We start from the raw sequence: 24,071 nt of genomic DNA on the forward strand, positions 1-24,071 counted from the left end.
CTTACATACACATTTTGATTGTTCCCCGGAGAATTTTTGTAAAGATTTTACCACTTCAAGTTTTGTATCGCATTTTATAGTTGGGCCGATTGCTTGAATTTTATAATCCTCTACACAGTTCGCATCTGCGCCAAACCTTCTTTCTAAACCCTCTATTTCTTTAATGTTAAATCGCCGGCTGTGGCTATACTACCTGCGGAAAAATTTGTTGCTCAGCCTTCTGTTGCCATTATTAAATCTTTGTTTCTTGACATTATTTATTAAATCGCGAATCTATCTTACTGTTTTTATCTGCTTAAATCTTATATTATTTTTATCAATTACCTGTTCTTAAATTATAATCTTTAATTTTGTATTATTGTAAATTAATTTCGCATGAGTCTGTCCCGAAGGGGTTTTCCTTCTGTGAAGTTGTGGGTTGATCTTCCTTTTTGGATTCAGCGAAGTTTGATGGCGAGAGAATGCCATTCCTTCCTTCTTTAGTTTTTCTTTTTTCAGCGTGTTGTTTTTTTTGGTTGTTAATTCTTCTCTGTATACATTTTTTTAGTTTAATGCGTTTGTGGGTTTTAATAATTTTTACCGTTTTTTTTTATTTATTTAGTGGTTTGTTGTTTTACTTATTTTTGGTTCTTATACTTTTTGACTTAATATTTTGGTCAACCTTTATTTTAAATTGTTGTTAACGATCACTGGGGATTTGTTGTATCGTTTGGTGTGTTTTTTTTTTAATTTTTACACAAAAAATTTTGAGTTGAGCACCGGTTATATTTAACACACTTTTCATTTAACAACTCTAAGAACCAATACAATAATTTGTTGGACGATGATTTGGTGTTAAAACTTTATCCATTAAACACATTTAATACAAGACCAATCGTTGGGTTGATCAAAATAGGACTGACTTCTTCATATCTTAGCTTCAGTCCTCCTCTCAGTCTTAAAACTTCAATTTATGTTTAACTTAAAAAATTTTAACGCAAAAGGTGCAATTGATTGGGTTTCGAAAGGAAGCTGATGCTTACTTTAATTATGATTTGTTTAACTAAGATGGGGAACAAAAATCGGACCTCAAAGCCAAAGGCAAAGACAGAGGACAAATGCAGAGTTGGAAAATATTGTTTACAAAAGCCATAAGTAGCCTCGTGTCACGGGTGGATTGAATTGCATTATCAGTAAACGAGGGAAGTGTTTTTCGTGACAGAAAATTTAAATTTGTCTGCCACATAATGTCCAATGCCAACAAAACCATGAGTGTTCGTGGGTTTATAAAGCGTTGGTCAAAATAATTCTATGATCCTTACGCAACCAAATTATTATTTATTAACTTGTCCGTCCTATTTTGGAATATTGTTCTTTGGTTTGGAGTCCACATTATCAAGTGCATATTGACGGTATTGAGTCGGTACAAACAAAATTTCTTCTTTTTGCCCTTGGTAGTTTAAACTGGTGGGAAATGTAAGAATACCTTCCTACGGGAGAAGATAACTGTTGCTTAATTAACTTGTAAATCGTAGAACAATTTTTGGTACTATGGGTGGTGTGAGGAGTTGAATAACTCCTTACAAATCCCAGCAGCAGATGGCCGGCCGGCTCACCGGGTACGCGGCGAATTCGCGTAGTGACGGCGCGGCGATGAGCGGTTGGAGAACGTGAGAGTTTGGAGATCAAGGACGGAGAACATGAGAGTTGGAGAACGGGAGAGAGAGTTTGGAGAGCAAGGGAGTTTGGAGAGCAAGAGAGTTTAGAGAGCAAGAGGGTTTTGAGATCAAGAGAGTTTGTAGACCAAGGATGGAGAAAGAGAGAGCCGTGTGCAAAAGAAAGTAACGTGACGCCGCCGGACTTTGGACGCGGCCGTGAACTTTGGACCAAGACAGAAGTTCCACATCTTGGCAGCGGAGCGGCACACAAGCATGCCATATGCATCACGGGAATCAGCGGGACGGCAGCAGCAGGCTGGGTATCGGCGGGAAGCAGCGCATGAAGGACAAGAGGGTCAAACTGGAGCCATGGACTTTGGACCCGCAAAAGGGGAATACGGTTTCCAGAGGCCCTATATAAACCCGCAGAGCGTTGGCAGCAGGGTCAGTCGTGATCGACTACGAGGAGAAGAGTTAAGACAAGCAGTCGATCAGATATCTAGTGAACAGAAAACCAACCAAGTAAACTACGAGGGAGTCACAACAAGGCGAGACGTCGAAAGCAGCGCCGTGGGAGCCTACAAGGAGCAAGATTGTTACGTCGAAACGTTCGGGATTGGGATTACAGGGAATCTCCGAACTGAGACACAGGTGGCTAAGGTCTAAAGGGGTACCACACGGCTAAGACAAGGTGGTCTGCTTGTTCCTGCAAACGAAGTTCTGGCGTTACGCCTGGAAGGTCTACAAGACTTGCAGCAGTGAAGGCCGGTGACAAGAAATCGTGAGCCTGTCGAACCCCAGTGTACCTTGCCCCAGGCACTACTTTGTCGTGCCCCAAGTGGAGTTGAGCAGGTCCTGGCGCGATCAGCCAGAAGGGAGAGCGGTCGACCGGTAAGGTTTCGAATGTGAAGTCCCGGAGCGGCGCGACCGAACCCCGAGAGTAACGAGCCAGAAGGGAGAGAAGTCTCGGAGCGGCGCTACAGAACCCCGAGAGTAACGAGCCAGAAGGGAGAGAAGTCCGGGAGCGGCGCAACCGAACCCCGGGAGTAACGAGCCAGAAGGGAGAGAAGTCCCAGAGCGGCGCGACCGAACCCCGGGAGTAACGAGCCAGAAGGGAGAGAAGTCCCGGACCGGCGTATGCCCAGAAGTCAAGATCCTGGAGAACTCGTCAGTCCGTTCACCCCAGTCTGAGAACGGTGACGCTTCTCTAAGCCCGCACGGCTGACCCCATAGCGACTCTGAATCGTTGCCGAGCACTCACCGAGACGCGTCAGGAACAAGCAGCAGACATGGATCTTCAGGTAGCTACAAAACTGAAACACCGTGTCAACGAGGCGAGAGAACACCGAGACAACCTGTACCGTCGGAGACAGCGAGAACAAGTAAATTATAAAGCCCACTGCAGTTATACCCGCGATAAACCCACAAGGAACCCGTGAATTCTGACCTTTCTTGCTGAACTACTGGGCGGTCACGTTTATATAAATTTGGTGGGACGATAACACACAATCTACTGAGCTAGCCGCACAAATCTCGTAGCGAGCAGAAAGCAAACAAATCAGTTCGTTACAGTGGTAATTTTAATTTCGTAGACTTTGTAACCCGCATACAAATTAAAGTTCCTGTTAACTAACACGAAATTATTGTCCTCTAAATTTGACACAATGTACATCAAATCTTTGAGGCCTTTCTATAAGGCCTCTCTATAATAATAATAATAAAAACAACATTGATCATTTTATTTGCACTTCAGCTTTTATTGTTTTATTTTGTTGTTCTAATGCTTCATTCTAAGTTACGCCTTTTATTTGCATTTGTGTCCGGTCTCTATTCGTTTTATGTATCCAAATAATAATAATAACACGAAATTATTGTCCTCTAAATTTGACACAATGTACATCAAATCTTTGAGGCCTTTCTATAAGGCCTCTCTATAATAATAATAATAAAAACAACATTGATCATTTTATTTGCACTTCAGCTTTTATTGTTTTATTTTGTTGTTCTAATGCTTCATTCTAAGTTACGCCTTTTATTTGCATTTGTGTCCGGTCTCTATTCGTTTTATGTATCCAAATTGATAAAAGGGAAGCGCATAAAAATCACTTGTTTGGAGTCGTTGGGGCAATTATTTGTACTGCTTCAACGTACAGCCGAGCCGAGTCGATCTAGCCATGTCCGTCTGTCCGTTTGAACGCTGAGAACTCGGAAACTGTAAGAGCTAGGACAGTCAGACCTGGCATGCAGATTCCTGGGCTTCCTGTGCCCACTCTAACGCCCACAATCCGCGAAAATCTGTAGCGCATACAGCTTTTATAATAGAAACAAAATTTTAACTGAAATGTGTGTGAAATGTGTTTATCTCATATCGACTGAGCCAAAAAAAGTGCCACACCCACTCTAACTCCCACAACCGGTTTATAAGCTTTCTATTTCTTTTGAGATAGTTGGTATAAAATTACAGGTTGGGTTCTTGCGCTTAATTATTTTTTTAATATATTTATTATTAACTTCTTTATTGTCTTGATTATACATTTTATTCTCATCTTCAAAATATGATTGTTGGTCTGAATAGTCTAACTGATACCCATTACGGTCGGGATAAGGAATTATTTTAATGGTGTTAATGGTTTTGTGATTAATAGGGATGTGTGAAATAAGTAGTAATTCGTTATTTTTATGGTCAATCCAAGTTGATGTTTTAATTAAAAGTATATTTTGACTGTCAACCGTCGTAATTGAGCAACTTTCGGTTGAAAAGTCCAAGACGGGAAAGTTGCATGCACATTTCTATGTCTTCAACGTACTCAATTAATTCATAAACAAGCGTTTCAATACTATTGCGGTTAATTTTGTAGTTTGTAAGTTTCTGTAATCCTTCATTTACAAACCTTATAACAATATTTAATTTATGAAGTGGAATTGAATTTTCTGCAATTAGATCAATTTTTTTTGTTAATTTTTATTCTATCATATTCATCAAGTGTGCCAAAAAGAAATTTAAGGGATGAACCTATTATGTCAAATAGTCCACGTTTTCGCTATTTTGCTGATGAATAGTTATACCATTTAATTCTTTTAGTAGTTTATTGTACAAGTATTTCATTCTGGGCGAGTCTGTGATTTTGTTACCAAAAGAATTTGTGATGATATTGATTTCCGTTAAATTAATTTCTAGACAGTGATGTTCATACACTACCGGTATTCGAATTGGAATGCTTGAGAAGAGTAAATAGCCAAGGTCGGAATCTGGGTTGGTTATTTGCATTTGTTGAGTGTGGCCCGTGGTGAATAATAGAAACAACACCATACTACAGAAGCTTCCTGTGGGAGTTTAACGGCATTAGTTATCTTTTGTTTCTTAAATTGTGCTTTGTGGTATTTGGTTTCTCTATTTTGATTAGTAATTTTGTAATGGTCTTCGTCTATTTTTTCTACATTTTTATTTGCTTTAAATGGATTTTCTAGTTTACCTTTTTGAATTGGTTCTTTTCTGTATCTAGTGCCAATGTTAAATTCCTGTAGATCTTCGTTTAGTTTATCTATTTTGCTTTCTTTAATATTTTGAGTGTCTAATATTGGATGTTTGTCCAGTAGTTGTATGTGTAAAGGATTGTTTCTATCTTGCTTATTTTTACTTCTTCATCATCGGATGAATTGATTATTTGGATTCTTTCATTTATTGTTTTATTAAGTCTTTCGACGTCTGCTACGCCGTTTTTTTGCCGTATTGAGTTGAAATTCAATTCCTTCTGCTTCAAGCCATCGCTTAAGAGACAAGCTGGAGAAATCTCCGTCATTGTCTGCCTTTAGTAATTTGGGTTTACCTAACTGATTAAAAATACGCACTAGCGCGTTCCTGCATTCTATACAGTACTTTGTTTTAATTTGTTCAAGTGTAGCGAATTTAGAATGAATATCGATGCAACTAATGTTATGTTTTCCCTCAGATGAATAAGTATCTACTACAAATTTGTCTCTACAATGTTCAGGGTTGGGTGTGATTTTAAAAGGCTTTTTTGTGCTTCTGTGTTGTGTTGTACCCAGATTGCATATGTTTCTTTCATTTATTATGTTCTGAATTAATAATTGGCTATTGGGAAAAAAGTGATTTTCTTTAAATAATTTTGTCATTTTCTGTATACCAGGATGTAAGAGTTTTTCATGTGATTGAAGTATAATTTCTTTAAATTCGGCATATGAGCAAACATTCTTTAAAAGGTAGAGGCTGCGAATTACTTTAGTGTAGGTGGTATTAATATTTTCTCTGTGTGCTTTTAGAATAATCAAGTAAAAAAAATGTTTGGCGTTTTCGAATGTCTTTTCATTATATAATAATTGTGGTAATGGAGTTGCCAAATATTGTTGAATTCTCTACTTTATTTTTCTTGAAATAATTGATTGGTTTTTCTGTTAAATGTCTGCACTATGTTGAGTAACTTCACTATGATGATTTTCTTCAATTTTAATTCTTGATAATGCATCAGCAACTGAATTTTCCTTCCCTTTAATATAGTTGATTTTAAATTGCTATTCGTTTAATTTAGCGCTCCACCTCTGTAACTTGGCATTCGGTTCTTTTAATGTATGCAGCAATCTAAGAGGTTGATGGTCACTAGCAATGAGAAAATGTCGTCATAGTAAATAATGTCGAAAAGTTTTAGTGGCATAAACTATGACGAGTAACTCCTTTTCGATAGCACTGTAATTTAATTTGTGTTCATTGAGTGTTCTGCTAATAATGGATATAGGATGGCCATTTTGAGATAGAACAGCTCCAAGGGCTAAATTACTGGCATCTGTGGTTAAAGTGAATTTTTTTCGAAATCGGATAATTGAAAAATTGGTTCTCTAATAATTAAAACTTTAAGTTTTTTGAACGCTTCTATCTAGTAGAGATTTTGTGTATCTATCTTTGCTCCTTTTGTTAAACATCTGGTCATGGGCTTGGCTATGTCTGCGTAGTTTGGGATAAATTTACGATAATAGCCGATTAATCCAAGCAATGCTCGGATCTCTTTTACTTGTGTTGGAATTGGATATGAAACTATGGCTTTAACTTTAAGGGGGTTTGGCTTTATGCCATTAGGGGTTACGATGTGACCAAGAAAGCTAGCTTCTTTTTTTAAGAATTCACATTTGTCTAACTGCAATTTTAAATTAGCTTCTGCAAGTTTGGAAAAAAAACTAGTTGTAATGAATTTAAATGTTCCGTAAGGGACGTGAAAAAAATTATAATATCATCTAAATACACTAAACAGTGTTTGTTAAGCAACGGTCGAAGGATATTATTTATGCACCTTTGAAAAGTGGCAGGTGCATTTCTAAGACCAAATGGCATTCGGGAGTATTCATAATGACCGCTTTTGGTGGAAAATGCAGTTTTAGATATCCATTTCTATTTGTTGAAATCCCTTTGCTAATCAATAGTAGTAAAATATTGACATTTTTCTAGTTTACCGAGGATTTTGTCCATATTTGGTATTGGATATCTATCGGGGATGGTTATTTCATTGAGTTTCCTATAATCAATTACTACTCTATATTTAATTTTACCGGAAGTATTCGTTTTTTTTTTGTTACTAACCAGGTGGACTTTTGTATGGTGAATTACTTTCTCTAATTAATCCCTGATTAAGCATTTTTTGCACTTGGTTTTCGACTTCAACTTCGTGTGCTTGAGCAAGTGGGTACTGTTTTGAATAAATTAAGGAATTATGTGTTGTATTTAGTACGTGTTGTATCCTTCTTCATATTGAAGATTTTTGAATTTATTTAATAAACCTTTCAACCTTGTAGTTTCCTCCTGATTTAGGTGACCTAATCGATATAATTCAAAATGTACTTTTTTATTGATTCCCGAGCTGAATTTTTATTTCTTTCTGGTGCCTTTTGAATATAAAATTTTGGTTTTTATCTGATTTTGAAGTAATTATGTTGTATGTTTTATCAAAAAGGGTTACTGTGCTATTTTTATAATTTATAATTGATTTTGGATTTTTCAACAATTTTCTGCCAATCAGTACATCGTAATTATTACAAAAACTGTGTACATAAAATAGTTCATTTGTTTTAAAAATACTTTAGTTGGGTAACATAATCAAGTTGTTTTATTGATCATATTTATTTAGGATCCTGTGTCTATAAGGCATATGTATGTACAACCTTTTCATGCTATTTCTATGTACTGGTGTTGCCCGGGGCTATTAACCGAAAATTTTCGTTTCCCTCTGAGCTATTTCGATTTTGATCATTTGTATTTTGAATGGATTGTACCTGTTGTTGCCCTTCAATAATACCCATGGTATTGATTGTAATACTGTTGTTCATAATAATTGGGTTGTAATTCTTCGTCTTCGTGCACGTCATGAAATATCAATTCGTCAATAGACATTTTAGTTTGCTCACTGTCCGACGGTCTTAGTCGTTTGGTAACCGAGAAGTTCGTGTTTTTAGATGTGGAGGGTTGTTGTTGTTGGGGGTATGTATTTTCTTTAAAATGTGCTGTTTGAGGAGTTGGAATTTTATTGGAATGTTGTGGTAAAGGATTTTTATGAGTTATTGGTTGTGTGTTCATGTATTGGTTGGGACCGAAATCATTTGGTACGTGCCACATTAGCTTGGATGTAAGGAATCTGTTGTGTATAGGTGGGTCTAAATGATTGCATGTATAGATTATAATTAGGTTGGAATGGTTGGGAATATTGTGGGTAAATTGGTTGATATGGGATTTGGGGATTTGTATTAAATTTGTATGATTTCGAATTCTGAGTAGGGTTTGCATTTTTATTATGGTTTTCTGTATTTTTATTCAATTCTAAATTAATATGTTCTTCACATATTCCCTCATTTTGTGCAATAGTTATTAATGATCTTAAGTATGCAATATCATGATGAGACAAAATAGTAAATAATTGTATTGGTTATTTTCTAATCAGTATTTTAATGGAATCTTTAATCGCCTGCACATAAATAAGAAAATCTGATTGGTTACCTTCCAGATGCAACTTTGAAATTAGTAGTTGACGTCGTCTTTCCGCTTCTTCGCAGAATGCTCTCAGATTTCCCTTATAAAGTGTCTCCCTGAAGTTCTCCAGTAGTTTGTAGTTCGGTGTCTGCGGCTCAAATTCTGCAATAAGTCTCGATCTTTGATGTTCGGAAGGCCCGTCTAAGTTTCTTTCGATAGCTCCAAGTACAATCCTTTGTTGTCGCACATCATTAGTTTGGTAGAGTGAAATTACATAGTCCACTCTGCTGATGAAGGTTTCTGGATCACCCTTAAATGGCAATGTCTTTAAGTTGCCGACGAGCTTCATCCAGATTGTTGTCGTTTAGCTCCACGATTTGGGGCGCGGCGATAGCTGATGGTACCATTGTTATTGCAAAGTTGTTATTTCGTAGTTGTTGTTACAGCAAAAATACAAATTTGTTTTATTTTTATTTTGTTTTCACTTATTTAAGTTGCCAAGTCCAAGGGCAACTGAGTTTTTTTTTTTTTATACTTCCACTTTTTGTTGGACAACCGAATTGGATTTATAATCCAAGTTGAAGGGTTAAAGGGTCGCGTAATTGTTAATCGAGAACTGAATTATAAAATTGAATTTATTTTTCACTTGAGGTACTTTCTTTTCGGATACTTTTTGTATCCTACCGACTGCGCCAGTAAAATTGTTTATTAATTTAATGAGTCGAACTAATGTCTCGTCAGTTGACTAAGGACAAAGCTAAGAAGAATAAAAAATCAAATATATATGCAACCGGTATAAATAAATAAAGTCAGCGAACTCAAAGTGGCACCGTGGGAAAATATCTTTGAATATACTTCAATAGATAATTTAAAATTAATGGGCAATAAAATATTGAAAACATTAAGAGTAGTGCTACTCAACTCAGGGACCCTAATAGATAAACAAAAAGATAATGAAGCCATTTTGTCTAACTTCCATGACGATCCGATACAAGGAGGTCATACTTGCATTTCAAAAACTTTAGCAAAAACCAAAAGACATTATTTTTGGAGGAATATGAGTACATACGAAAATGTCAAAAATGCCAGAAAGCTAAAATAAATAAGCATAGTAAGACCCCACTACAGACAGAGTTATAGTGGACACTATTGATCCACTATCAAAATCAGAAAATGACAACGAGTATGCAGTCACTTTAATATGGGACTTAACTAAGTATTTAGTTGCTATACCAGTTCCAAATTAGAATGCTAATACTGTTGCTAAAGCAATATTTGAATTTCTTGACCTGATGTACCGTCCAATGAAAATGTTCATTACGGACATGGGAGCAGAATACAAGAATTCAATTATATACAATTTGTGCAAATATTTCAATATTAACAAGAAAGGAAGTTAGCTTCGGCAAGCCGAAGCTTGTATACCCTTGAAGTTATAAAAAATAATCAATAATTTTATTAAATTGAATTCGAAATTCTTAAAAATATAAAAATTTATATGCCCCATATTATATGATAATATGTCAAATCCGTTTCATATTATTTCCCACCAATTATCCGATCGATCCGATTTAAAAATGTTATTTTAAAGCTTATAAAGTTATATGTTAAAAAACACTAAAGATATAATTTTTATATAATGTTTTCTGACTAATTTTCCGATCGTTCCTATGGCAACTATATGATATAGTCATCCGATTTTGATAAAATTTTATTCGGAATTCAAAACCCAATAAAAAATTTTATTTCCAAGGGTAGGAGGTTATATGTTAAAAAACACCGAAGATATATTTTTTCAAAATTATTTTACCACTAATTTTCCGATTGTTCCTATGGGAGCTATATGACATAGTCGTCCGATTTTGATAAAATTGAATTCGAAATTCAGAACTAATTGAAAAATGATAATTCCAAGCTTAGAAAATTATATGTTAAAAAACTCCGAAGATATATATTTTTTTTTAATTTTTTCCCCGATAGTTCCTATGGGAGCTATAAGATAAAGTTGTCCGATACGGCTCCGACTTATATTCTACCTGCAATAGAAAGAAGACTTTTGGAAAGTTTCAGCTTGATAGCTTTAAAACTGAGAGACTAGTTTGCGTAGAAACGGACGGAGAGACGGACGGACAGACGGACATGGCTAGATCGATTCGTCTTGTGACGCTGATCAAGAATATATATACTTTATAGGGTCGGGAACGTCTCCTTTACTGTGTTGCAAACTTCTGACTGAAATCATTATACCCTCTGCAAGGGTATAAAAATATTACAACATCACCACCAGACAGTTGGAACAATAGAAAGAAATCATAGAACTTAATGAATACATACGATCTTATATATCGGTTGATAAAACTGATTGGGACGTATGGCTTCATTATTTTGTCTTTTGTTTCAACACCGCCCCCTCTATGGCACATAATTATTGTCCATATGAGCTAGTATTTGGTAAAACAAGTAATTTACCAAAACAGTTTAATATTATAGATAGCAAAGATACAATATATAATATAGATGATTATGCTAAAGAAAGTAAATATAGTTTAGAAGTAGCAAATAAAAGAGCTAGGATAATGATAGAAGAGCATAAAAATAAAAATAAGGTACTATATGATCAAAAAGTAAACAATATAGATATATCAGTAGGAGATAAAGTATTATTAAGAAACGAAACAGGACATATAGAATATAAATATACTGGACCGTATAAAGTAACGGAAATAGGAGATAGAAATAATGTTATAATAATTAATGACAAAAACAAAAAGCAGATAATTCATAAGGTAGTCTGTCCTTTTTTTTTTATAATCACACTTAGTATGGCCATACATAGAAAATTTTTGATAATTTTATTGTTATTAAGTACAATCTCAAATAATAAAAAAACACAAAAAAAATGTATTTTATAGATAATAAGAATTAAAAAACTTCATGAAATTAAGTTATTTTTTAAAACGAGGGAGGTGTAATGTATGCCAATATGGGTTCTTATCACATAACATAAATTTTGATGATCTGTACTCTTAGCATACCGCGCTTAGAGCCGAGTCAGCATGGTTCCCATAATGACCGCTTTTATACATATGTGATAATATAATGCATATGCATAACTCTCTCTCTCTCTCTGCCCTTTTTACATAGTGTTACTTTACTAATATATAAAATATAAAAAATGGATGCTCTGCCTCTACGCCGACAGCTACATGCCTTAGTCTAAGAGAACCATGATTCATTCCAATAAAGACGATTAAAGCAACCACAACCGATGGTCTAGTTAATTTAAAATGCGATTGAACCAAAGCTTACAGTGAAATAGTTGCATACCAAGCTGCTCTGCAAACCGAAAAGCACTAGAAGGGGGCAGAGTGCGTGCCTAACTTATTCTATTACATTTTTAAAAATTTGTTTTGTAACCGCCTTACCTCTCCATTACATCTCAAAACCAATTTTAATAATCTAATTCCGATAAGGTTAGTGTAATGATAAGAGTGTGGGAGGGAAATTCTCGCTCTGGGATTGGAGTGATACGTTGGCCTCCTCTGCTGGTGGGCTCAACGCCGTTTCTGGATATTGCGGAAATATGATGGAAGAACTTCTCTCCGTTATTAACGGCCCTAAGGCTCGATAACCAATTCAATAACTAAGCAGCTTTCGCTGGAGTTGACTTGATAGGGCTATGCGCTCTTTATTCATATGACCATGGCCGGCAGGCCGACCGCTTGTCATACAAAAATGCTGACACTAGCAGAAAATGCATAACTTACCATGCCGATGTCAGTGAACATCGATGTTTCTCCACCTCTAATTACGCCTCTCTCCATTCTGAGCAGCACACCAATTACATGGAAAAGAAAGGAGGAGAATATCGTTTAAGCAATGTTGAAAGGAATTAGAAGACAGTGAAAGGACCAAGGTCGGGCAATTTCCCCATTAATTCTGGTGTGGAGAGGCCCGTGTAGCTAATGCTATTTTTTGAGAATTTTTTAAGTCGTATACCATTTTTAAACTTTAAACTTTTATAAATTGGTTATTTAAAAGCTTAGAAACGGGTTACGGGAATAAAAAAATAGTGATATTTTTTTTTAATTATTATGTCAGGTAAATGCTACCATAAGTGTAAGATCTTGTGCGTACGTCGCTTTTTAATTTACATAACCTAGAAAATTCTGGTTCTGTTACCCGAAGGTGGCATTATAAAATGTTTTGTGCCAATAAAAAGCGCCAATAGGGTTTTATACAGTTCAAAAAGGTAAAAACAGAAATATAAAAATAATACATATTTTTTACGCACATGCTTTTATATTTTTTCGGGATCGTTGGCTAAGGATTCGGGGAGACCGGTCATATGTTTCAGGAGGGCGATGGCCAATATAAAAAAAAACAAATTAGCGAAACAGAAAAATAGGCTTAAGTAAAACAATTTAAATAAAATGAATAACAATGTAAAAAATATTCAGTATTTCACAAGTGATTTCACTTGAGATGTGCCAATTGCAGTGAAAAAGCGGACATCCCATACAATTTTCTATATAGAGCGTCACTTGTTCTTCACTCGTGCAGGCTGATAATTTTTGTTTTTGGTCAGGGTGTTTTATTTATACAACCGACGAATTAAATAGAAGCAAAATCATTCCAGCACTCTACCAAACATATATCATTTACCGTTCCACAGCTGATTGGTATATACTTGGTATTTTTTCCTTCATTGCAACTTAAATTAAAACAGAAGAATACCAGTACGCCACTGATACTAAATAACATATAATTAGCATTTTCCGTTCAACTGACTGGTATGTATTTAATATTTTTCCCCAGCCTTCGAATTTAAATAAGAACAAAAGCTTCCCAGAAATCCACTGATACTAAATAAAAATAAATAGCATCTTCCGTTTCACAGCTGATTGGAATATATTTGGTATTTTTTCCTTACTCATTGGTTTAAATTAAGGCAAAAAATACTATTATTCCATCGGGGACTATAATACATAAAAAATAATACAGCAGTAATATAATAAAAAACCAATGGCTTTCGCCTCGACGCCTCGCAAAAGGCATACGGATTTGCGATCTATGTGCTCGACTAGATGGGCCAAGACAAGTGTTGCGCTAGTCAAAACGGTATCCCCTCCAAGGCTGGAGTTATGTGTCCATCCTAATATGCCGAGGCTGACCTCAAAGCTCCATTGTTGGACCAGTTCCAAGATCGTGCTAGAATGGTTAACCAAACCAGCGTGTCACTGGACAACGTTCGTTCCCAACAACAGGGTGACTAAAATCACCGAATCAACATAGAAAATTGTCCATCGATTCGTCCAGCCATGTTGTAAGCTATCACGCTGTCCGGGGTCCGTGTAGAGCAGATATTTTTCTGAAGAAGACCGCTGCTTGAGTCACCAGCGTCCTGTGCCCGCGACAAGTTTGATTTTCTCTTTGAATCACCTTCTAGAACAGATATACTAATCAGGTCATGCGGCCGCGTAACGACTTCCGACAGTTTGCGGTATGATGAACGGCCTCCTATATTCCTACTGTACGAATGTTTACTCTCGGGGCTTCTGGTAAAATGTACGCATCCATTTCATTACGTGGCGGTAATCAGCTAGTGGTGCGTCTCACCCGGTCCAGATAATGGGTTTCGAGAATAAAGAACTTGGCGAAGGCAGTGGTTAACTCCTGCACGGTCTGCGAAATCCACAAAAGAGATCGCAAGTCCAGATGATGGAACATTTTTCGATGGACTACGCCGGCCCGTTTGATATAGAAAATGATACCCGAAGAGCTTGACTCGTTACAAAAATGTATGTGTTGGTTTTCGATTTTTTTTTTTTTCAAAGGTCATCCACCTAGAGCCTACATCCGACCGAAATATTTCTTGCTGCCAAGTCCAGGTCGACAGTGGAAGGACTTTCGTCGGCGTTTCACCGTGCTTATGTGAGTCTGTAGCAGCAGCTCACCTTGCAATTCATTCCTACTGGGGCACCACATATGGAGGGCATATGGGAAGCTGGTGTCAAGAGCTTCAAGACCTTATTTTACAAATCCACCGCTACACGCAAGTACATCTTAAAGAGCTGTCCGCCCTCATAGCAAAAATCGAAGCTTGTCTTAATTCCAGACCGCTATCTTCGACGTCCGAGGAACCAACTGATCTCTTAGCGTTGACACCAGGGCATTTTCTTGTCGGCGGACCTTTGTTGACCATAGAGGAACCTGAAAAAAGGGCGAATCCAAGTCCATTCTGAACCGGTGGCAGCACTTAAAGTCTCTCCAACAACAATTCCGCCTTCGCTGGAAGGATGAGTACCTTAAAAAGCTCCTCAAACGCAACAAGTTTTAAGTTCCCACAGAAAATCGGTTAATCGAAAGTCGGTTATTCCGGGAACCGATCGCAGTGACCATCTTCCAGTAGAGCCGTCGTTGTAACGAGCAGCGTGTCCCCTTGACCTTAGTCCGTAACGAATATCCCTGTTATTGTTAATCAGCCTTGTTTGTTTTTTTCTTTACTATGACCAGTATAATGGCTCCCCGTCTACGTAGCGCTCAGGCATTGGATAGCAGACGTTCGAGAGGAATTCGATTCTACCGATGCCGAGTTCATGCCGCGGAATTCATCCTTTTCGAAAGTTTTAGATGTTCATAAAGCTAAGTGCAGAGAATCGGCTGCGGGCACAAACAACAGGAACAAGTCCAGCTCCCAGTCCCAGCTCGCTTCTTCACAGCGTTCGGGCCGGCAAGATCGCAAGGCTTCTTGGCTTAAGCAGTTCGATTTTGTGACTGATTATATAAAAAAATGTTTTTTTAAATAAGAACGAGTTATCAGAAAGATAACTGCAGTTCATCGGTATTCAATTGTAAAGTATTATCAAACATAAAATACAAATACAACTCCTACACATTCATACTCACATTATGCAGTCAGCCTTGAGACACCCTTTAAGAAATAAGAATCGCGTCACCCTCTAAAAAATAAGAATCCAATGGAAAATTACCAAATTATTAGGAAGCCAAATTACCATGAAACAAAAAACCTCATATTTTGATGATAAAAGTAGCAAAAACATTATTTGTCAAAAAAAATGAGGAAAGCTTAAAACTCAAAAATCCTGAGAGCGTCGACGTGAAATATTCGCCAATAAAAATACAAATATCTTGGGAATAAAAAATCCTGAGAGTGACGACGAAGTTAAAATCGTTGAGTTATTCGACAAACAATAGACAAGTGATATAGGTACTGATCAATTGGACGGACTAAAGGAACAAATAGTTCACTATATTGAAAAAGAGAATTCAAAGAGAAATATGCAAATTCCTCTACGAACAGACACAAAGTGGAACAAAAATCTTATCCGCGACAGTTAAATATACGGGAAACAATATCCGCATGCTTCTTCTGTCAACGACTTTTTGAATAGCGAAATCAGTAGAATGTTATCAGAAAAAAAAAGTAAGGCCTACCAGAGGCCCTTGCAATTTACCAGTTCAGGTAGTCCAAAAGAATGGAGAAAATGAAGACGGAAGCCGGAAGTTAAGACTCGTTAAGACTGGAAAGTGTCGGAGCCATTTTTGTTGCCGCGCCGAACTCCGATCTTGGTTTCCCAGATAAGTTAAACAAATAGAAATTAAATTAGTTATCCCACCCGTGAAACCAGGCTGCTTATGGCTTTTATAAACAATAATTTCAATCTCTGCATTCGCTTTTATCTTTGCCTTTGGCTTTGAGGTCTGAGGTCCGATCTTGGTTCCCCAGCTAAATTAAACAAATCAAAATTAAAGTAAACATCAGCTTATGTTCGAAGCCCAATCAATTGCGCCTTTTGCGTTCCAAGCGTCTGCCAAATTGCATCGGTCAGCATAATTGAATTTCACAATGAGATGAAACAGTTTCATCTTTCGACATAAATTGAAGTTCTAAAAGTTGAAAAAGAAAAGTTTCTAGCCGAGGTACGTTGGATTTAATTTAAGATGAATCAGTAATGATTTAGTAAAACGAAAGAAAAATTTTGTGTTAATATAATTTTTAATAAAATAATATCTGAAAATAACAATTAAATTTTTTCTTCAAAATTTCCGGAATAAAATTATTTTGCGCCCAACGAGGGCCGCGTTTTAAAAAAGTTCCTAATAATTATTTAATTAAAAACAATATAACATTGTGACAGTGATCGTTATTCAAAAATTAAATAGAAATTAATAAATGTAATAATAATTAAGAATAAATAAGGATAAAAAAATTATCAAAGAACAACGAAGTGAATTAAGAAAATCTTCGAATAAATTATTAAAAAAAAGTCAACACAATAACAAATAAAAAAAAACTTAAGCTTTAAACAAACTAAGGAAGGAAGATCAACCCACAACCTAACAGAAGAAAGACCCCGTCGGGACAGATTCATTCATTTAAAATAATAAACCATTTTTTTATTTAAGTTCAGGGAATAGAGAAAAATAATTTAATTGAAAAAAATAATAAGATAAATTCGCGAATTAAAAAATATCATCGAGAATCAATCTGGAAGATTTAATAAATAGCTTTGGTGAATTAAAATTAAAAAAGGAGGTTCAACATCAAATTTCTCTGCAGGTAGTATAGCCACAGCTGGCGGCCTAACAGTGGAATAGATCAATAGCTGTTCAGTTTGATGAAGTGACCTGGAAAATATAGGTCTTAGAAGAAATATTAGACTCAGATGCAAACATTGTGGAGGATTATAAAATACAAACAATCGACCCAACTATAAAGTCCGATACAACACTTGAAGAGGTAAAATCTTTACCAAAGAACACAGGGGAAACAACACAATATGTAGGTTGGAGGGAAGCTGCAGAAACTGTTATGAGTCTTTATAAAATTCAAAGTGAACAATACTTTATCGCTTTAACAATTCTACAAAATAAAATTATGGGAGCTGCTCATGATGCTCTTACCAATCATGGCACCGCTTTAATCTTTTAAGCAATCTTCTATAGATTGGATTTTATATATAACGATAAACGACCAATACATATTCTTAGGCAGCCACGAATGACAGTTACTGAATACTAAAGAAGTTAATTAAAAAAATGACTTTACTATTAAACAAAACCATAATGACAAACGGAAAGGACAGCGTAATTACCAAGGAAACAAACAAAACAACAAGAAGCAATGCTCTACGAATATTTATATCTATGGATCTATCTCAGAAACTCTTTTCTTATTAAATCCACAAGATTTGCCCAATGCTTTGGCAAAGGTCCAGGAATTAGAATCAAACCATTTCCATGCTCAATTTGCAACCAGGTTTAATTTATAAATAAAAATAAATATCAGGGAAACAACTTACGATTTGATCAAGTAGGAAAAAATAATAATAATAATAAAACGGGCAATCCATTGGGATAATAACCAAAATTATAACTGGCCACAAAAAGGACATTTTTGGCAAAACTATAACCAAAATAACATTCAAAAGCAACAAGCTGTCGAGCCAATGGATGTTGATCCATCGATTCAACTGTAGAATAAAGCTAATAACAATCGGCAGCCGAATAATAATTGGCAGGCATATAATAATCGAGGGAGATATAGTAATAATTTAACCCAAATAATAATCGTTTAAATTACTATCGCCCAAATCAAAAAAGCTAAAGCTTTCTTAAAAAAGTGACTGCAGTTCATGGGTATTCAATTATTAAGTATTACAATATTATGAATATATTTAAGACACGACATATATTTTATGAAATAGAAGTATAAGAATCTGATCTTCTAATTGGATACAATTTACTAAGAACAAGAAATGAAGCTAAACAATAATTTTATTGAATTGAATACTAAATTTTTAAAAATATAAAAATGTATATTCCCAATATTATAAGATAATATGTCAAAAAAGCCCCATAGCTATAATTTGTTTCATATTATTTCCCACCAATTGTCCGATCGTTCCTATGACAGCTATATGATATAGTCGTCCGAATTGTTGCTTTTACCGCTGGGACAATTACGTTTTAATTAAAAATTCCAAACCAAATAAAAAAATGTTATTTCCAAGCGTATGAGGTTATAATTTAAAAAACACCGAAGATATAATTTTTCAATATTATTTTTCCACTAATTTTCCGATTGTTTCTATGGGCGATATATGATATAGTGCTCCGATTTTGATAAAATTTAATTCGAAATTCAATACCAAATAAAAACTGTTATTTCCAAGCGTAGGAGGTTATAAGTTAAAAAACACCGAAGATATCATTTTTCAATATTAAGTTACCACTAATTTTCCGATTATTCCTATGGGGCCTATATGATATAGCGGACGACTATAAAGTCATCCGATTTTAATAAAATTTAATTCAAAATTCAAAACCAAATAAAAAAATGTTAATAACAAGCGTAGGAGGTTATAATTTAAAAAACACCGAAGATATAATTTTACCACTAATTTTCCGATTGTTTCTATGGGGGATATATGATATCGTAGTCCGATTTTGATAAAAATTTAATTCAAAATTCAGAACTAATTAAAAAGTCTTATTTCCAAGTTTAGGAGGTTTTATGTTAAAAAATTCCGAAAATATAATTCTTTTAAATTTTTTCCCCGATAATTCCTATGGGAGGTATAAGATATAGTTGTTCTATCTGGCTGGTTCCGACTTACATACTACCTGCAATAGAAAGAAGAATCTTGGGAAAGTTTTAGCCCGATAGCTTTAAAACTGAGAGACTAGTTTGCGTAGAAACGGACGGACGGGCAGACGGACATGGCTAGATCGACCCGTCTTTATACTTTATACTTTATGGGGTCGGAAACGTCTCCTTCACTGCGTTGCAAACTTCTCACTGAAATTATTATACCCTCTGCAAGGGTATAAAAATTGGAGCTATAATAAATTTAGCAAAGGGAGTTTTGGAATATAATGGGAAAACAGAAAAGTTAAGTTATTATAATACTAAAGAAAAAAATGATAAAAGTTTGAAGAAAAAAATAATATTCTTCAATCAGAAGAATTTATTATAAAAAAATATTTTTAAGATAAAGGTAGTAACGATACAGATTCATTATTTGTGGAACATAGTGAGAAAAGCTTGAGATTTGAATCCTGAGAACGTGGTCATAGAAATATCCGTCAATATAAATAAAAATATCTTGGAAATTAAAAATCCTGAGAGTGCGGACCTAGAAATATCCGTCCAAAATACACATATCTTGAGACCTCAAAATTATGAGAGTGCCGACGAAGAAAATACCGTCAAAAATCAAATAAATAAAAATCGTTCGAAATGTAAAACTTTCAAGCCCGCCGTCATTGAATTATTCGGCAAACAAAAGATAAATACTATAGGTATAGATCAATTAGAAGGATAAATAAATTGCAAATTCCTTTTAGAACAGACATAAAAGGGGAAATACATCTTATTCACGACAGGACAATACACGGGAAACAATATCCGTATGCTTTATCTGTCACCGACTTTGTGAATAGCGAAATCAGTAGAATGTTATCAGAAGAAATTATAAGGCCTAGCCGAAGCCCTAACAGTTCACCAGTTCTGGTAGTCCCAAAGATATGAGAAAATCAGGACGGAAGCCGTAAGTTAAGACTATTGACTATAAAAATTAGGTGAAATCACTATACCTGACAGGTACCCAATGCAAGACCCATCAGTACCCAATGCTAGACCCATCAGTAATTCTTTTTAATTTGGGGAAAGCAAGATATTTTCAACAATATATTTAGAATCAGGTTTTCATCAGATATTAATGAAAGAATCTGATGCCAAAAAAAATCTTTTTCAATAAATAATGGCAAATACGAATTTTTAAGAATGCCATTCGGATTAACAAATGCACCAACAATTTTTCAGCGAGCAATGGACGGCATTTAAGAGAACAAAATGGACGACATTATACTATTTTCAAATTCGATTGAACAACATTATGAAGTCTTAAACAAAATATAAATATACTTTTAGGGCAAACCTAAAAATCTCTTTGGAAAAATCAAAGTTTTTTAAACGCGAAACCTGTTTTCTACATCGTATCTTATAACGTCATTAAGACAGACCCAGAAAAAATTGACACAAAAAATATTCGGGAACTAAGAAGTTTCCTAGGCCTTACGGGCTATTATAGAAAATTTGTCTTAAACTACGCCTCTATACCCAAACCTCTAACAAAATATCTTGGAGGTCATAATGGCAAAATATTAAAAAGAATGTCAACGAAAATGTTAATTCAGCTTTTAAAACTTTTAACGAGCTGAAAGAAAATCTCAGTGCTCAAGTAGAACTAGTTCAACCGGACGATAATAAAAAATCTACTCTGACCACCGACGCTTCTGACGTCGCAATTGGTGCACTTTTCTCCCAAGATGGTAAACCAATTACTTTTATTTCAAAAACCTTATTTAAAACAGAACAAGCTTATGCAACTAATAAGAAAAAACTTTTAGCTATAGTATGGGCTCTTGAAAATCTAAGGAATTACATTTACGGAGTGATTGGAATTGAAATTTAAACCGATAACCAACCATTATCTTTCGCAATCTCAGATAAAAATCCTAATATAGAATTGAATCGCTGGTATTCCTTCATAGAAAGATTCACTCCAAAAGTCATTTATAAACCAAGTACAACTAAAGTAGTTGCAGACGCCTTATCAAAAATTCAGATTTACAACTTAACTGACAGTAACGAATCGGTCTCAGATCAAAACACTCTGCATTCAGCAGAGAGTAGTTTTGAGAATGTTATACAAGAAAACCGTAAACCCTTTCACCAGATTCAGCTCCAATTGTTATAAGAAATGGGGAGGTATACAATACATGATTCGGTTAATATATGCGAAAAGAAAATATAAAAAATATATTTAGTAGAATTTGACACTCCCGAAAACTTGATATCAATCTTAAGATAATACATTCCCTCTAATATAAAAAAAGGTATTAATTGCGCCTTAGAGGTGTATTGCATTTTATAGAATTCAAAAAGCACTTAAAGAAAATTTTATAAATACGTTTTTATATACAAGAATATCTGTCCAAGATTTAAAAAATTCTGAAGACTGAGCACTTATAATCGAAGAAACACATTGTAGAGCACGATTTGCAATAAAAACAAATATAACAGACATCCAATTAAAATTCCAAAAGCCGCAACCCCAAGTAAAGAAGGCGAAAAAGAAATCCAAAATAAATTAAACATCGAAAACAAAGTAATTGAGTTACGTCAACAATTTCCACAAGCCAAAGAATATAATCAGAGAATTCATTTATCAACGAAGCCAAAACCCTTTGACATACTATGTAATATAAGAGAGCACGATAATATTCCTCAAATTTTAAAAAATAAATAAGATAAAATGTTAGAAACACATAATGATAACAGAAAAGAAAAACCAAGTCATGTAGGACAAGTAGTTTGTAAAAATAAATACGGGGAAAGAAATAAAGTTAAAACTAGATATGAAAAGCAAGTAGTTAAGGAAATTTTACCCAACAATATAATAATCAACAGTAGAAATAGAATTATTCACAAAGATAATATAAAATTCGAAATATATATATATATTTTTTGCTCATACTACACCTTATTTCATTAACAAAATCAGAAATAATTGACTATACAAGACGCGAGTATCTTTTATTTAAGGACAATAAAGACGTATTGACGTATGATATATACGCAGATTTATTTCACGTAACGAACTTATGTTTTAATCAAGAAAAAATTCACTTGGAATCAGATAATATAAAAAGGGATACTAAAAAAAAATCACAATGGGACTTAGAAGTAATCGAATTAATTTCATCACAATTAATTTCAACTAGATCAAAAAGGGGAATAAATGAGTTACTGTGTGGAAATGGTTAGCTGGAATCCGGATCATGATGATTTTATTACAGTGTAGAATAAAATCAATGAATTCCAAATTGTTCAAAGAAATATAATCTCTTTTTCATGATTTAAAAAATGTCTTTATTGATCAAGATTTACCCCTGCGAAAACATCGCTTACGCCTATTAACATTTGATCTGCAAAATTTTACTGACACAACACACTTGCCAAAATTGACGTTTTAATACCAACATTTTAAACAACGATGATATCACGGAAATATTAAAGCACGAACAAAAACCAGTAATTATCGCTGACTTAATGGACATCTCTGTTTTTAAAATCGCACTTCATAGAGAACTTTTAATAATTAATATAAAATACCCAATAAAAAAAAACAGATGCGAAATATATCATGCCGAAACGATTTTTCAAATCGATGGGAAACTATATTAAGCAATCAAGTCGCGAAAGTGCAAATATGTTTTATGAAATGTCTAACTTTAAGAACGAATTTTTTAATTATTTTTGCACTTTAAATAAGGAAAAATCTTATTTTACCCGACTATTAAATGGTAAGAAATCAACTTGTAAAAAAATAAAAGAAAAAAATAAACATTATACAAGATGCTGCCATACATATAAATGGTAACAATATTGTTAACAAGTCCCATTTAAACGGGTCATATTTAATAACATTTAATGGTGCAACCAAAATTAATAATACCTCATATACCAATTTGGAAAACGAAATTCTTGACTACATAACTACGAACCACTTCAAAAATGATGAAATATCCGATTACATTTTATCAATTAACTCGAAACTCTCTTTATAATATAAAAATTTTAAATCCCTTCATACGTCAATACGTCTTTCTTGTCTTTGAATAAAAGATACTCGTGACTTGTATAGTCAATTATTTCTGATTTTGTTAATAAAATAAGGTGTATTATGAGCATCTGATAAAAAATTTTCTGGAAAAGGAAAAAACTCTATATAAATATTTAGAATTTTATATTATCTTTGTGAATAGTTATATTTCTACTGTTGATTATTATTTTGTTGGGTAAAATTTCCTTAACTACTTGCTTTTTATATCTAGTTTTAAGTTTATTTATTTTGCTGTATTTCTTTTTATAAACTTCTTGTCCTACATGATATTGTTTTTCTTTTCTGTTATCATTATGTGTTTCTAACATTTTCTCTTGTGTATTTTTTAAAATTTTAGAAATATTATCGTGCTCTCTTATATCACATAGTATGTCAAAGGGTTTTTGCTTCGTTGATAAATGAATTCTCTGATTATATTCTTTGGCCTGTGGAAATTGTTGACGTAACTCAATTACTTTGTTTTCGATGTTTAATTTATTTTGGATTTCTTTTTCGCCTTCTTTACTTGGGGTGCGGCTTTTGGAATTTTATATGTTAAAAACCACCAAAGATATAATTTTTGTTTCATATTTTCGACTAATTTTTCGATCGTTCCTATGGCAGCTATATAATATAGTCATCCGATTTTGATAAAATTGAATTCGAAATTCCGAACTAATTAAAAAATGTTATTTCCAAGCTTAGAAGGTTATATGTTAAAAAACTCCGAAGATATAATTTTTTTTTAATTTTTTGTCCGGTAGTTCCTAT

The 24,071-nt window shown here is 34.3% G+C and overlaps 1 protein-coding gene across 3 annotated transcripts; it reads left to right on the plus strand.

Moving 5' to 3' along the window:
• The first annotated feature begins 13,757 nt into the window (after positions 1–13,757).
• LOC122818739 (uncharacterized) lies at positions 13,758–16,564 on the plus strand. Of its 3 annotated transcripts, none has more exons than XR_006368251.2 (3): positions 13,758–14,172; positions 14,442–14,663; positions 14,723–16,563. XR_006368251.2 is itself a non-coding variant. In XM_050889682.1 (3 exons), the coding sequence occupies exons 1-3, from the start codon at positions 14,075–14,077 to the stop codon at positions 14,753–14,755; spliced, it is 288 nt and encodes a 95-aa protein (XP_050745639.1). In that variant the 5' UTR covers positions 13,758–14,074; the 3' UTR covers positions 14,756–16,564. The 3 variants fall into 3 exon arrangements, 1 of the variants encoding a protein (XP_050745639.1); XR_006368252.2 differs by having other exon boundaries at positions 13,758–13,930; XM_050889682.1 differs by having other exon boundaries at positions 13,758–14,107; positions 14,723–16,564.
• Positions 16,565–24,071: the final 7,507 nt, after the last annotated feature.

Source organism: Drosophila biarmipes, unplaced genomic scaffold, assembly GCF_025231255.1.
Source record: "Drosophila biarmipes strain raj3 unplaced genomic scaffold, RU_DBia_V1.1 ptg000005l, whole genome shotgun sequence".
NCBI classification, from domain to species: Eukaryota; Metazoa; Arthropoda; class Insecta; order Diptera; family Drosophilidae; genus Drosophila; species Drosophila biarmipes.